The sequence below is a fragment of the Amia ocellicauda genome, chromosome 9 (genome assembly GCF_036373705.1).
Source record: "Amia ocellicauda isolate fAmiCal2 chromosome 9, fAmiCal2.hap1, whole genome shotgun sequence".
NCBI classification, from domain to species: Eukaryota; Metazoa; Chordata; class Actinopteri; order Amiiformes; family Amiidae; genus Amia; species Amia ocellicauda.
The window spans coordinates 23,177,861-23,191,128 of NC_089858.1; the positions used below are offsets into that span (position 1 = coordinate 23,177,861).

At 37.7% G+C, this 13,268-nt stretch overlaps 2 protein-coding genes across 3 annotated transcripts; one reads left to right on the top strand and one right to left on the bottom strand.

The window, feature by feature from the left end:
• Window positions 1-23: 23 nt before the first annotated feature.
• Window positions 24-2,461, top strand: trappc2l (trafficking protein particle complex subunit 2L). The gene is made up of 5 exons (XM_066713766.1): window positions 24-131; window positions 731-903; window positions 1,291-1,378; window positions 1,741-1,820; window positions 1,909-2,461. The coding sequence occupies exons 1-5, from the start codon at window positions 99-101 to the stop codon at window positions 1,946-1,948; spliced, it is 414 nt and encodes a 137-aa protein (XP_066569863.1). The 5' UTR covers window positions 24-98; the 3' UTR covers window positions 1,949-2,461.
• On the bottom strand, window positions 2,455-8,126 carry pabpn1l (PABPN1 like, cytoplasmic). 2 transcript variants are annotated; one of them, XM_066713762.1, is made up of 7 exons: window positions 7,696-8,126; window positions 6,658-6,766; window positions 5,376-5,443; window positions 5,069-5,175; window positions 4,249-4,336; window positions 3,872-3,969; window positions 2,455-2,825 (listed from the first exon to the last, which is right to left on the bottom strand). In XM_066713762.1, exons 1-7 carry the CDS (start codon window positions 7,777-7,779, stop codon window positions 2,786-2,788), a joined length of 594 nt encoding a protein of 197 aa, XP_066569859.1. In that variant the 5' UTR covers window positions 7,780-8,126; the 3' UTR covers window positions 2,455-2,785. The 2 variants fall into 2 exon arrangements, with proteins under 2 accessions (XP_066569859.1, XP_066569858.1); XM_066713761.1 differs by having other exon boundaries at window positions 3,827-3,969; window positions 7,696-8,125.
• Window positions 8,127-13,268: the final 5,142 nt, after the last annotated feature.

Below are 13,268 nucleotides of genomic sequence, written 5' to 3' on the forward strand. Positions count from 1 at the left end.
CTAGTATAAGGTAAGTTACACTATGAAGAACAGAAGAGATCACATGATCGTTTACAGCGGTGTCATCACGTGATCTTGGAGCGCTCTTATTTTCCAACATGGCGGTGTGTATCGCTGTCATCGCGAAAGAGGTGAGCGAAGATGTCTTTCCTTAACAAAGGTCTTTTCCCTTCATTATATCTTTACATTAGAATATGCGTAGTTTTATGCATATGTTTCAAACGTATAGAATCGTTCTCTGTGTAATATGGTACGAAATCTGGATGATTTATTTAGGTATTGTCAGCTGGGTGTGTTGCATTTGTATCATAACATAACATTGGCCAAGTGATTTGTCTGTGTAAAAATGTAGAATGGATTTTTAAATCGATTAGCTACACACCCTTTATATATAGTTATGTTATTTCATTTAGACAACCTAGTGTTAGGAAGACGCATATATAGATATAGATATAGATATATTTCGAATGGTGTGGTATGCTGCTATACAATAATACAGAAACCAATTTCCTGACTGTAAAACCTAATGGATAGTATTGATCTCCCACTTTTTAACACAATTAGACAACCTATTCATTACACAACGTGATTTTGAATAGTTTAATTTGGAAAATGTGGGAAGATTGACGTGCTGTCTGTTTTGAATCCTATACATCATCTTGGTGAAATGCTATGCTCAATAAATACAGAATAATGGACATCTCCACCTTATGTGGCATGTTTATTGCAGAACTATCCTCTGTATATCCGGAGTGTGCCTTCAGAGAGTGAGCTGAAGTTTCACTACACGGTGCACACCTCGCTGGACGTGGTGGAGGAGAAGATCTCGGCCGTTGGCAAGGCTTTGGTGGACCAGAGAGAACTCTATCTGGGTCTGCTCTACCCAACTGAGGACTACAAAGTGTATCCTTCATCACTAATGATCCTCTGATAAGTCACTTCGTTATACCTGTAGAAATCACTGTGGTACTGCTTGGTACCCGTCCTCAGTGATTTAACACAGACACAAATGGTAAAGTATGTTACTTAGAGTGGTTGACCTTTATTCCTTGCAAACTTGAGGAAGTGAGTGTGATGTAATAAATCTTTACTTGTAAATTGTTAATTACATATTTTTCTAAGATTTGTGATCTTAATCTTAACAAAAAGTAACAAATCTAGCAGGAGACAATGCAGGTGTGGAAAAGATGGGTAAAATGTTAATTATTGTCAGTTAAATGTTTTTATTTTATCAGTGGTAAAAAGTTATGCAATGTGAAATGTTGTTAGGCTCTTTACCTTAGTCCTCAGATATGGGTATGTCACAAACTCCAAGGTGAAGTTTGTCATTGTAGTGGATTCTTCAAACACAGCCCTCAGAGACAATGAGATCCGCAGTGTAAGTCCTACAAGTTAGACTTTTGCCAATACTGACATGGAAGGGTTTTCTTTCAAAATGAGTAAAGATGACATACATACTATGTACTATTTTCCCCAATTTGAATGATCCACGGTGCTCAAGCTGTAAAAGCTATTGTTTGATGAGACTTCCAAGGTTGGGAATATAAGGGAATGTACACAGGATGGACAGAGCTGTAATCCTCTGTTAACTCCTCAGTAAATTCTTGACAGTTTCTGCTGTGATTTCTCTCTATTCAGGACAGCACACAGCTAGTGCAATTTGTTCTGTCATTAGCAGCTCTAACGCAGCATTAAGTCAGCGTGATCCTTGTTACTTGTTTATGAGTCTCCTTATTTCAGATGTTCCGAAAATTGCACAACTCCTACACTGACGTGATGTGTAACCCCTTCTACAACCCTGGTGACCCCATTCAGTCGAAGTAAGAAACAAACTTGAGGCAGATTTAAATCTATATTCCCTTTTTAATTTTCAGCATTGGTTTTCTAATATTTCCATTTTTATTGCAGGTCCTTTGATAGCATGGTTGCAGCGATGATGGTAGTTTGATGACAAGTTAATCTGTATTCATCATATGTTCTTGTTCCATTTTGTACATAAAACAATGCATTTTTTTTGTATGTATAGAGGTCAAATTCCTTTCCTATACAGGGTGAAATAAATATAGATCTGCAGCCTTCCTGACATATTAAAATCTTATAGAATATATTGAAGAGTACTTCAGAATTGTAGGTTTTCATTCTTGAAAAATAATGTGTAACAAAGGACACACCTTCACATATTTATTTTATTCACCATGTTATGGAAAAATGACATACACCCTCTTAAATTGTGAATATTTTATTACAGATTTTTTTTTTAATTAAAGAAATTCTTTAATATGCTTTATATACAACAAAGATACAAAGACGTCACAATACAAAAATCAAATTTCTGGAGCCCACCCCCATTGACAGTTTTCCCTGCACACTGCCCCTTCCCATTCCTTAGCTCATTTTGTTCTTAAAGAATATGCTGTAAATTGATGCTAAATAAATAAATAAAACAAATGCAAAACTTCAAGTCTTTGATTTGGCATAGTTTTTGTGTCTTGCTTGTAAGTGTTAGAGGACACTGTGCTGCAGATTAAATGCTCACGCTTTAGCCATCTCATACTGGCATGAGGGAGCAATGCCCACACCAGACATCTCAAAAGGAGATAACATGTTAGTAGACTTGCTCAACAAGATAGCATTTCGGATTTTGAAACCTACCAACAACTTTAGGCAGCTCAGCGAGTTCTTGTACCACAGAGTGCTTGAGAAATTGCAACACACAGCAAAATAAATAAAAATGAATAACCTGCTACCCATGTTATCTTCACATCCACATTTCTCTTTTTATTTTTTAGTAAGGAGAATACCAAGATTGTGCTCTTCCACCTCCCCTAAAATGAGGGAAAAAAATAACATTTAGGGTTGATTTACCTCAGTCCAACTAATGCCATTTTTCTAGAGAGGCAGAATGTGTGGCAGTCTCAAACGGTTTAAATCATGAACACCAACCCATCATTAACATCATAAAAATATTTAACACCACATTTCCATTGCAAAACTAATTACACACCAGGAATCTACCAGTCGCCTGTAATTATTTTAAGAACAGTTTTGATACATATTGAGGTCAGCTATGCAGTAGTGTACAATTAAGTTGTATAGACAAACATGATAAAATGTATAAGAGAGGTAGGAATGAGGCTCCAGCTGGCCAGAAAGCCAAGTTAAATCCAATAGTTTCACATGCCTTTTTGCTTGAAATTACAACAATGCATTTGTACTTTAAAAACAATATTTCTGCTCCAACAGGCAGAAACCAACCACACAGATTTCCAATTCAGGTATCCATATGCCAATTTAGTATAAATTCACATAACTATATTAAGCATGAATACTATCACTATAATTAGCCTGTTATAACCTAAAACTTTAAAAACAAGCATTTCATACTGTACACGATAAACCTGAAGATTTTTTAGATTCAGTTTAATCCCTACAGTGAACGAACATTTCACATCACTAATATTGATGCAAGTGTCTCTTTGGTGTTAAAGTCAAATAGCATGGTACTAGGTCATTCTGTATGAATTTTTCAGAAGCACCTCAGATGGGTTAAATCAGATTAATATTGTTCTATTTTTAGTTTATTTATCTTACATGGGAGGAAAAAAGTAAAAAAAAAAAAAAAAAAAAAACTTAATATAGCTGTGTGTCCTAGTTTCCACTTTTACTTTTGCTTGAAAGTGAATGGGAGTCATCGGTGAGTGGATTTATCAGTAGAAGACATGAGTGCCTTTTTGCAGCTTGGTCACAGCTTTCCAGATTGCCCCAGGACCTCTTTCCTGCATGGCAGCCCCCTGCTGGAGAGAGTGTGGGGGGCTGCAGTACTGACCTGGACGAGCGGCCACGGTACCTGGCCTGAAAACCACTGTTGTACCTGGAGGAGCGGAAGCCTCGTCCCCGAGGGCGGCTGCCACGGTGACTGCCACGGTCGGTGCTGCTGATCCCTGGCATGTTTGTCCTTTTTGGGAGCACCTGCCAATCAAAAGCCACACATCTAGCTCATTACCTCAGCAAGAATATGTACAAATCACAAGGGAGCATAGAACATAGTTCCAGTAAAATCAAAGAATCACTTTGAGCCATGTGCATTACCTCCAATTTGTAGTTAAGATTTTTTTTGGATCATGATGCATCCATGCTGGACAAAACTATACACTAAACCTTAACCAATCTTCACTGCTTAGATTTTAGGCTAAACATTTAGGCTAAACTTTCCTTGACTACGAAACAGCCTGCGTTTCTGCAACTCACCTTTATGATTCTCCCCCGGAATAAAGTTTCATCAAGAGCCATAGCCGTCTTCACCGAATCCCTGTCTGAAAACTCAATGTATGCAAACCTGAAACAAATATATAAACGTATACATAGACACACTGTTGACCTAGAACTAGGCTCTCACCTTCAAGTGCAGAGATGACTAACCAAATGCACACCTTTTAAGTGCATAATTTTGTTCAAGCAGAAATCTGACAACTGTCAACTGTGATACTGCTCTGGCTTGGAGCTTATCTGTTCAATGTGATCTTTCAATTAATTACCTAGTTCTTCTTTCGATTAATTAAACTGTCGATCATAAAAGGAATATGGCTTCACAAATTTAAATTAATCCGATATGCATTTTCAGATTCCCTCTTAGTTATATATTAGTACAAAAAGGAATAGATATGAGAATACCTCATTTACTGTTCACCTATCACAATTATACTTTTAGCATAAAACATTTAAATTAAACATATGTTCGAAGTTTAGAACACAGTCACAAAGGTCAGAGTTTCATTATAGTTAAATTCTAAAATATCAAGAACAACCTCCTTATTTAGAACAAATGCCATTTTGCTGCCATAACAAGAATTTCTCATGAAAACAATGAGTGCACATTTTAGGTACTGCTCAAAGATTCAGATTGTGCTTCAAATAATAGGGCCTCACTCATTAAAAATGCATTTCACTGTAAGCACAAGAAACTACTATATGAAATTAAGAGAGAGGTGCATATGGAGACAGGTAAACCACAGATAAGAGGTGAATGGTAAGAAACCCTGACAAATAAGCTGTTATAGGCAAAACATACCCTTTGGGATGACCAGTGAATTTGTCACAAAGGATGGTCACTCGATTAACTGGACCACAGCCATTGAAATGAATTTCCAGCTCATCTGCTGTTGCACCATAGTCCACCTATTTAAAATAAACATAAAACGGCAAAATATATGAACTGTTCTGATGTGAAATACTTGTTCAGGTATAACAAAAAAATATAGCATTTAGCTAAATATAGATGCTGCGGGTTCTAATAAAAGCATTAGTTTAAGTTGCATCCAAGGTTAATTGTATTTTATTGTTTTAAATGACTTAAATGATCAAAGGTCTGTCCTTACATTTCCCACGTAGACGGATCGATTATCTGCATCAATCTTTTCTTCATGCGTCATTGGGTAGAAGAAACCTAGGGATTGAAACAGGAATAGAACAGTAAGAGGTTTGATTGTCCATATACAACACAGAACTGTCTTACAATAAATCATAAAATGGTAATCAAAATTATAAACAAGTGTTACATCATAGTCTACAAATAAGGATTTGTCAATAACAACTTTGCTTCACTGTCTAATTAGGCACTTATACACTGATCAGCCATAACATTATGACCACCTGCCTAATATTGTGTAGGTCCCCCTTTTGCCGCCAAAGCAGCCCTGACCCGTCGAGGCATGGACTCCACTAGACCTCTGAAGGTGTGCTGTGGTATCTGGCACCAAGACATTAGCAGCAGATCCTTTAAGTCCTGCAAGTTGCGAGGTGGGGCCTCCATGGATCGGACTCGTTTGTCCAGCACATCCCACAGATGCTCGATTGGATTTAGATCCGAGGAATTTGGAGGCCAAGTCAACACCTTGAATTTGTGATTCATCAGACCAGGCCACCTTCTTCCATTGCTCCGTGGTCCAGTTCTGATGCTCACGTGGCCATTGTAGGCGCTTTCGGCAGTGAACAGGGGTAAGCGTGGGCACCCTGACTGGTCTGCGGCTACGCAGCCCCATACGCAACAAACTGCGATGCACTGTGTGTTCTGACACCTTTCTATCAGAACCAGCATTCACTTTTTCAGCAATTTGAGCTACAGTAGCTCGTCTGTTGGATCGGACCACACAGGCCAGCCTTCGCTCCCCACGTGCATCAATGAGCCTTGGCCGCCCATGACCCTGTCGCCGGTTCACCGCTTTTCCTTCCTTGGACCACTTTTGATAGGTACTGACCACCGCAGACCGGGAACATCCCACAAGAGCTGCAGTTTTGGAGATGCTCTGACCCAGTCATCTAGCCATCACAATTTGGCCCTTGTCAAAGTCGCTCAGATCCTTACTCTTGCCCATTTTTCCTGCTTCTAACACATCAACTTTGAGGACAAAATGTCCACTTGCTGCCTAATATATCCCACCCACTGACAGGTGCCATGATAACGAGATTATCAGTGTTATTCACTTCACCTGTCAGGGGTCATAATGTTATGGCTGATCGGTGTATACTATACAACAAAGGATACTACATATTCTCATCCTTTGGTGGAATTTTCTCCTAGGTTCACGTTAGCTATACCACAGTAAGCACTAGTTCAATATTGGTCTAGTGTATGTGGTTTTGTCACTCAGTTCTGCTTACTTGTCTGTGGGCTCATGATGAGCTGTTTCTCAGCCTCATACTGCACCTCCTTTAGTTTCTCAGCTTCCTGTTCCATTTCAAGAACCCTGGCTTTGATAGCCTCCAACTCCTATGGGGCAATTCAATAAAAAGTTTTTAAAAAAAGGACAGAAACAATGAAAAATCATATGGAAGTTAGGACCTGTTCACTTTTCAGGCACAAAATATTATTAATAATAATAATATTATTATTATTATTATTACTTTATGCTTCTCTTAAGCTTTTTTTTGTCGTCGTTTCATTATGATGGTTGAATAGCAGGCCTATTCTAGCTGGACTGTCGCTGCACAAGCATTGTGGGTTGACAATTCAAGATGCACTCACAATGAACAACCCGATGATTTGTACTGTAATGTTTTGGCCACATACTATCTTTATACGGGAGCAGAATCCAAAACACCTCTCGATTGCAATTTATTTTTCATAAGAAGAAATAACAGGAGATCTAAATCCCCCCACAATATTACTATTATTGATCTTCGCTGGTAATACTGAACAGGAGAAAACACAGTGAGTGGCTTGCACAAATACATGCTTTTTAGCTCCTGCAACATTCAAATACATTCACACTGATCAGCTGACGTTAATGCAAGTGTACCGTTTGCTACCAAGGAGGTACCATTTACGTCGTAGTCATGTTAAAATGCAAATACATATATTTATATATTTTCATCCGTTTGAGAACATGTCCGGCTATTTGCAAAACATACAGCTGCACCACGTAATTCCGATAAATTAAATCATCTCTCTTTTTTTTTTTTATCATTCGGAGCATAAACGAAAATGGGTGTCTGTGCAAATGCGAGTGCTGCCAAAAGTGTGATTTTAATATCGAATGAATCGGTTTCGCCCACATGGTTCAAACAACGAATTCAATGCATTTACAATATTCAAATCGCGGAAAACGGCATCCTGTGCTGTAACGTGTTTGTCATGCAATGTTACACCTCGCTAGCATGTGAACTTTGTTTTAATCAGAGACACAAGCCCACACTTACAGGGTCCTCCACGCTGTGGTCCCCCGGATACTCCCCGTCCAGAAGACCCAGACCTTCGTCAGTGTCGTGTTTCTCCTCCGCCATCTCAGCACAGCGGCTTAAAGCGCATTCCCACACAACCCTCTCCTTCTCACATCCACTGTCATATAACAACGACCCTGCACGCCAGGGAACCGGGATAAATGTTTGATAACGACCGATTGTTCTTTCTTTTCTTCTCTTCTCTTCTTGTACTTGGCTTTATTATTATTGTTGTTGTTGTTGTTGTTATTATCATTTATGTGTGCATGCATTTATTTTTGTTAAATGTATATGTTAATTTCTTCAGTTGCACATAAGGGATTTCACATAATTCAAGTCAAACCCCAGTAATCAATTAACCTCCTGATTAGAATGAAGCTATACATCTGTCAATCAGGTTGCCGGTCCGGGCAGGACGTGTTCATCAGTGGTCACTGCGGGTCACATGTGCGGTGACAGGTGCGGCTGCTGAGGCGAGCCTGGCTGCGCTTGTGCACTTTTATTTACTGCTCTCCATCCTTTCCTCGGTGCATGTAGTAACCATGGGAATTCGTTCATTGTAATCAAATAATTAGTCTTGCCAAACGAATATGAAGTTTCCATCTACATGTTTGTTCATTCACCTAATAACGATGTTAGTACTATATATATATATATATATATATATATATATATATATATATATATATATATATATATTAATCTGACCCGAAACCAAAACTGTTTTTTGCAACACAGCACAATCTATGTACTTTATGCATTCTTCCTATGTGTTCTCCCTTGCAGAATCTTTACTAGTAGTTGTACTTGTAGTGGTGGTGGTGGTCTGCATAAAATGAACACTAATTTTAATGATAGTAATACATTATTGTTATTATTTAGAAACGAATTGTCTTCCCCTTGCTCCCCTTAAAAGAGAGGGTTGAATTAAAGCAACTGCTTTGAATTTGTATCTATATAGGCCTACCCCACGTGTCAATTAATTAATTAAGTAAGGTGAATGCATATGTAGAGAGCATTGTGATTCTCTGTCTGTTGACGATATTGAAAATGTAAGTACATTATAAGATTATATTAAACTGTACGAGCTTCAAGGAATGTTGTGACTTGATATTGAATGGACGTGGATACACGCTGATTGATTCTATTGATCTTTTCAGGTGTATTATGAGAAGCACTCCAGCTTTGGGTAATACTTTTCTGTAATGGGCACTAATTAATTCATGTAGGAATCCCACAAAAACTACATATGAATGTCTCCTGCACTTCCACTGACTTCTGATATGGTTCACATGTATAAGCCCTTACCCCAAAACAGTAGGTAACCCAGTCCCTAACCTTGTTATACATGTAATTAACAGCAGAATTCCCATTAAAGTGCATAAGGTACTCATGTGTTATTCCTGTGGTATGCATACATGAATTCCTTAAAAGTTGGTGCCAATTCATATAAAGTGTGACCCAACTTTTGAAATATGTGTAATAGCTCTTAAATTATACTTTTTCCTTATTCTGTTCCACTTTCAACATTATAAAACTGGTACATTTTACACTGGGTTGTCTAATTCTGGCTATTGAAAAGCATTACGATGGTAACTTCCTGTCAGACAGAGATGACATTTTGCAGTGTATTACAGAAGAACAATTGTGCCTTTAAAGTTACAGTAATATGGACAAAGCTCTTTTCCTGCCCACTATACTCACTATTCTGGCAAAGTGTAGAAGAAGTTGGCATAGAGGTCAAATAAGTGGGTATACTATATTGGCCAAAGATGAACCTGTGACACTATTATCCCATACAACACTATTTTGGCCTCCTATGACACTTTTTTAGTCCTGTATGACATTGTGTGATGGTACATGTTTTGTCTCATGACATTTTCTGGTCCTGTGTGCTACTTTTTTTGTCCTTTATATCATTTTGTGCTCACATCTTTATTGCTTTGGGTAGATATGATATTTTTGCTCCAGTATGATATTTTGTGGTAAATACAGTATGTATATGGTAAAAGTATGATCAATAATAGAGTTAAATGGTAAAAACATAGTATACTGTACTGTAGTGTACCATGGTAAGAACTGTAAAAATATGGTAAACTGTAGTGCACCATGATCAACAATATGGTAAAGTGTAATGTAGCATGTTCAACAACATGATAAAATATGGTGTTGTGTGGTTACCATGGTAAAACAGTTTTTTTAATGGTAAAGTGTACTGTGTCATTAGTGTGGTGTAGTCTGGGGAGGTGGAGTGTCTATTTGCAAAGCACATGCCAGTACACACACAGACTAGAGGCATAGTCAATGGCAGACTGGCCACCAGGAAATGCGGGAGAATCCCCCGTGGGCCGTGGGCCTATGGAGGCTGCTGGTCTTCGATTGATTTATATTCATTATTCATATGTTTCCCATCACATGCTGTATGGCAAGCCAAATTGTCATTTAGAGATATCTCAAAATACAATTCAAGATATCTTAAATTAAATTGCAGATATCTCAAATTGCATTTGAGGTATCTCAAATTAACTGTATTTGAAGATATCTCAAATTAAATTTGAGATATCTTGAATTCGAGATATCTCGAATTACATTCAAGATATCTCAAATTGACTTCCTGTGAAAATGCTGTATGTTTTGTATGAACTTCCTGTCTATTTTAAGATATCTGAAATAGAACAGGAAGTCAATTTGAGATATCTTGAATTGAATTTGAGATATCACAAATAGGACAGGAAGTGAATTTAAGATATCTTTAAGATATCTTGAAATTTAGTTAGTTTGAGATATCTGCAATTTAATTTAAGATATCTTGAATTGTATTTTGAGATATCTCTAAATGACAATTTGGCTTGTCATACACATATTGGTCGAACCAATATCACAATATCTAAGGGGGAGGAGTGGCCTCTCCCTGATTGGACTTGCCCGGATCTTCTAGGACGTGATTGGTCAGTTCGTCCTTCGTTGGAAACTTGTATCGAGTGGAGTGGATTGAGAGTCAGTCAAAGATCTTATACTAGTATAGCATTAATTACACATGAAAAACATACATATTAGTGCATATCTGTGCACTTTTTGTAGCGCATGTGGAGATAATCCTGACAAAAGCAACAGGTTTAACCAAAATTCAGGATTTTAATATTTTACAATATAAAAATACAAATAACAAACCACAATAATACATTATACACAACTGAACTGTATTAATATTATTGGATATTTCGGGGACTGGTGCCAGAAGGAGAAAACCCGCTCAGATTGTTGCGTGTGTGTGTGTGTTCTGTGCTCGGGTAAGTTCGATTTTAATTAGAATGATGTGCTGTCATGAGATATATATATATATATATATATAAACGTTTGCTTTCTTAACAACACCCTAAGCTTATCTGAAAAATAACTAAAAAATGTATTGGCTACAGCTTTGAACCCTGCAAAAAGTGTATTGGAATGATGTAATTTACTTGTTGTATGGAAATCTCTCTCGTACTCAACGTGGTGGTTTCTTTGGAAAAAAACCCGCAGAGTGCAGTATCTTGCTGATGGGCCTGTAAAAATATTTCGCAGATGAAAAAATGTCGTGGCTGCTTCTGAAGGACTGTCCACCAGGGGGGACATCCAGGAGTGGCAGGGCAGGCAGGGGTCTTCGCACCCTTGGCCTCCTGTGCACGTGCCTGCTTCATCATGAGGGAACTCTGTTTGCACACACTTCTTCATTATTATTTTGATATGTTGGTTTTTAGTCCCAGTCTGCCCCTAGGTGTAGTGGTAAAATAATAAGTGTATAATATGAGCCAAATATGAAGCTGAACTTTCATATCCTATGACATGTTATTTGTCCCAACAACAGCCTTTGTCCCCAACAATATGCTATTGTCCTCTACCACACTTTTGTGAGTTACCGATTTGAGCGCTTTAGACAGTTTTAGAGCTTCACAAGTGAAAATCATAAAATATGGTTATGCAATAGGGATTTACTACATTCTGTAGTATTACTGATTTTAACATACACATACTTACACAAACTTGTACTACCTTACCCTATATTAAACTACCAGTACAGTACCACACACCATAGGCGGACTGGCCATCAGGCAATTCTGGCAAATGCCAGAAGGGCCTGTCCATTTTATAGTTTGGTGGGCCAGTTGATTCCCACATGGGCCTGTTGCCCCGTGTAGACATCTGGACCGCACATCGCCAACCCCCCCCCCCCCCCGACTGCACTTTATTGGGACCCAGACACCAGCCTTCGCCCCCCTGGGTTAAAGTCCAGGGTTGTTATTTGGTCCCAGTCCACCCCTGCCACATACTATCACTGAGGTATTTTGCGGCTAACCCATAGGCTTACTACTACTGCTTAGACTAACCTACACACTATCATTGATACTATTGTGCATAATCCTACACAAATGTTACATATTCAGTAATATATTATGCAAAAAGTACTGTCATGTGGAGACAAAGTATCTTGAGATACTTTACATTCTAGACACTTATCTGGGATATTGAATTTAGTCTGTGTTATTGTGCACATTTAATATTTGAAGATGCAGTCTGCCACAGTAAACAAGCATTGCACTAATAGACATTCAAACCATAGTTACAACATTAAATAATGTAAGTAGTTCTTGATAGTTTTTATTTACAACTGCTTAATGTCTGTAGCTATATATTTAATACCTTATGTGGTCTTTGTGGTTTTTAAGTGTCTGCATCTTTTATTAGTATTAACCATTAGAGTTAATGCATGAGTAACACAGTTTCCGGAAGTTTCATCTGACGTTATTTATTGTCACAATTAGAAAACTATATATTTTCCGAGAAGAGATCTAATGTTTAATTTATTTTATTTGATCTATTACTATGCAAATGCCTTCACATTTAAGAAAAAATGTTCCCTCCAGAAATGAATTAATATTACAGGAATATATTTATTGTATCAGAACCACATGCATAATGTAGACTGTGTGTAGATGTAGACCTAAGTATATAACATGGATCACAATGGATTTGAAAGGAAACAATCAAGATGTGCTAGACTTTCATCTTTAATTTGAAGGTAAAAGAACCTAAAAAAAGAAGATAAAAAAGATAACAATACCATGTTGAATAGGGCTTTTATATATACTTTATACTTATTATATATTTACACTTATTATGCTTTTGTTTGACCTGGAGATAACTAGACTATCCTATAAGCTTTATTAATTTTCAGTGTGTGTAATGATTTCTCTACTTTTCCCCAGAATGAATATTGTTTTTCATTACCAATGTTTGTAACCATTGGAATTTTCCATTTCATAAGAATGGATGGCACAGACAGGTAACTCCTTTGAGTCCTGGCTGTGACATCATTCTGCATTAGAAAGCCACCAAGGAATTCTCCCCAAACTGCCGGGGTATAATTGGTATTGTCGGCTTGGAGGACTATAGAGACACAGTAATATGACTAAAGATCAAATGTATAACTCAATATAAGGTGGAAAAACAAAACACAATCCGAAGGTATTATCTCAGAGAGTTCAGAATAAGGCAAGAGGCACAAGGAAAGC

Bases quoted from the DNA above. Each gene is read 5' to 3' on its own strand.
- trappc2l (XM_066713766.1), top strand. From the start codon at position 99: ATGGCGGTGTGTATCGCTGTCATCGCGAAAGAG. The intron at 132-730 runs GTGAGCGAAGAT...TGTTTATTGCAG, and splicing joins TCGCTGTCATCGCGAAAGAG to AACTATCCTCTGTATATCCG. The intron at 904-1,290 runs GTATCCTTCATC...CTTAGTCCTCAG, and splicing joins CCAACTGAGGACTACAAAGT to ATATGGGTATGTCACAAACT.
- pabpn1l (XM_066713761.1), bottom strand. From the start codon at position 7,779: ATGGCGGAGGAGAAACACGACACTGACGAAGGTCTGGGTCTTCTGGAC. The intron at 5,176-5,375 runs GTAAGGACAGAC...TATTTTAAATAG, and splicing joins GATCCGTCTACGTGGGAAAT to GTGGACTATGGTGCAACAGC. The intron at 4,337-5,068 runs GTATGTTTTGCC...TATTTGTTTCAG, and splicing joins TTCACTGGTCATCCCAAAGG to GTTTGCATACATTGAGTTTT.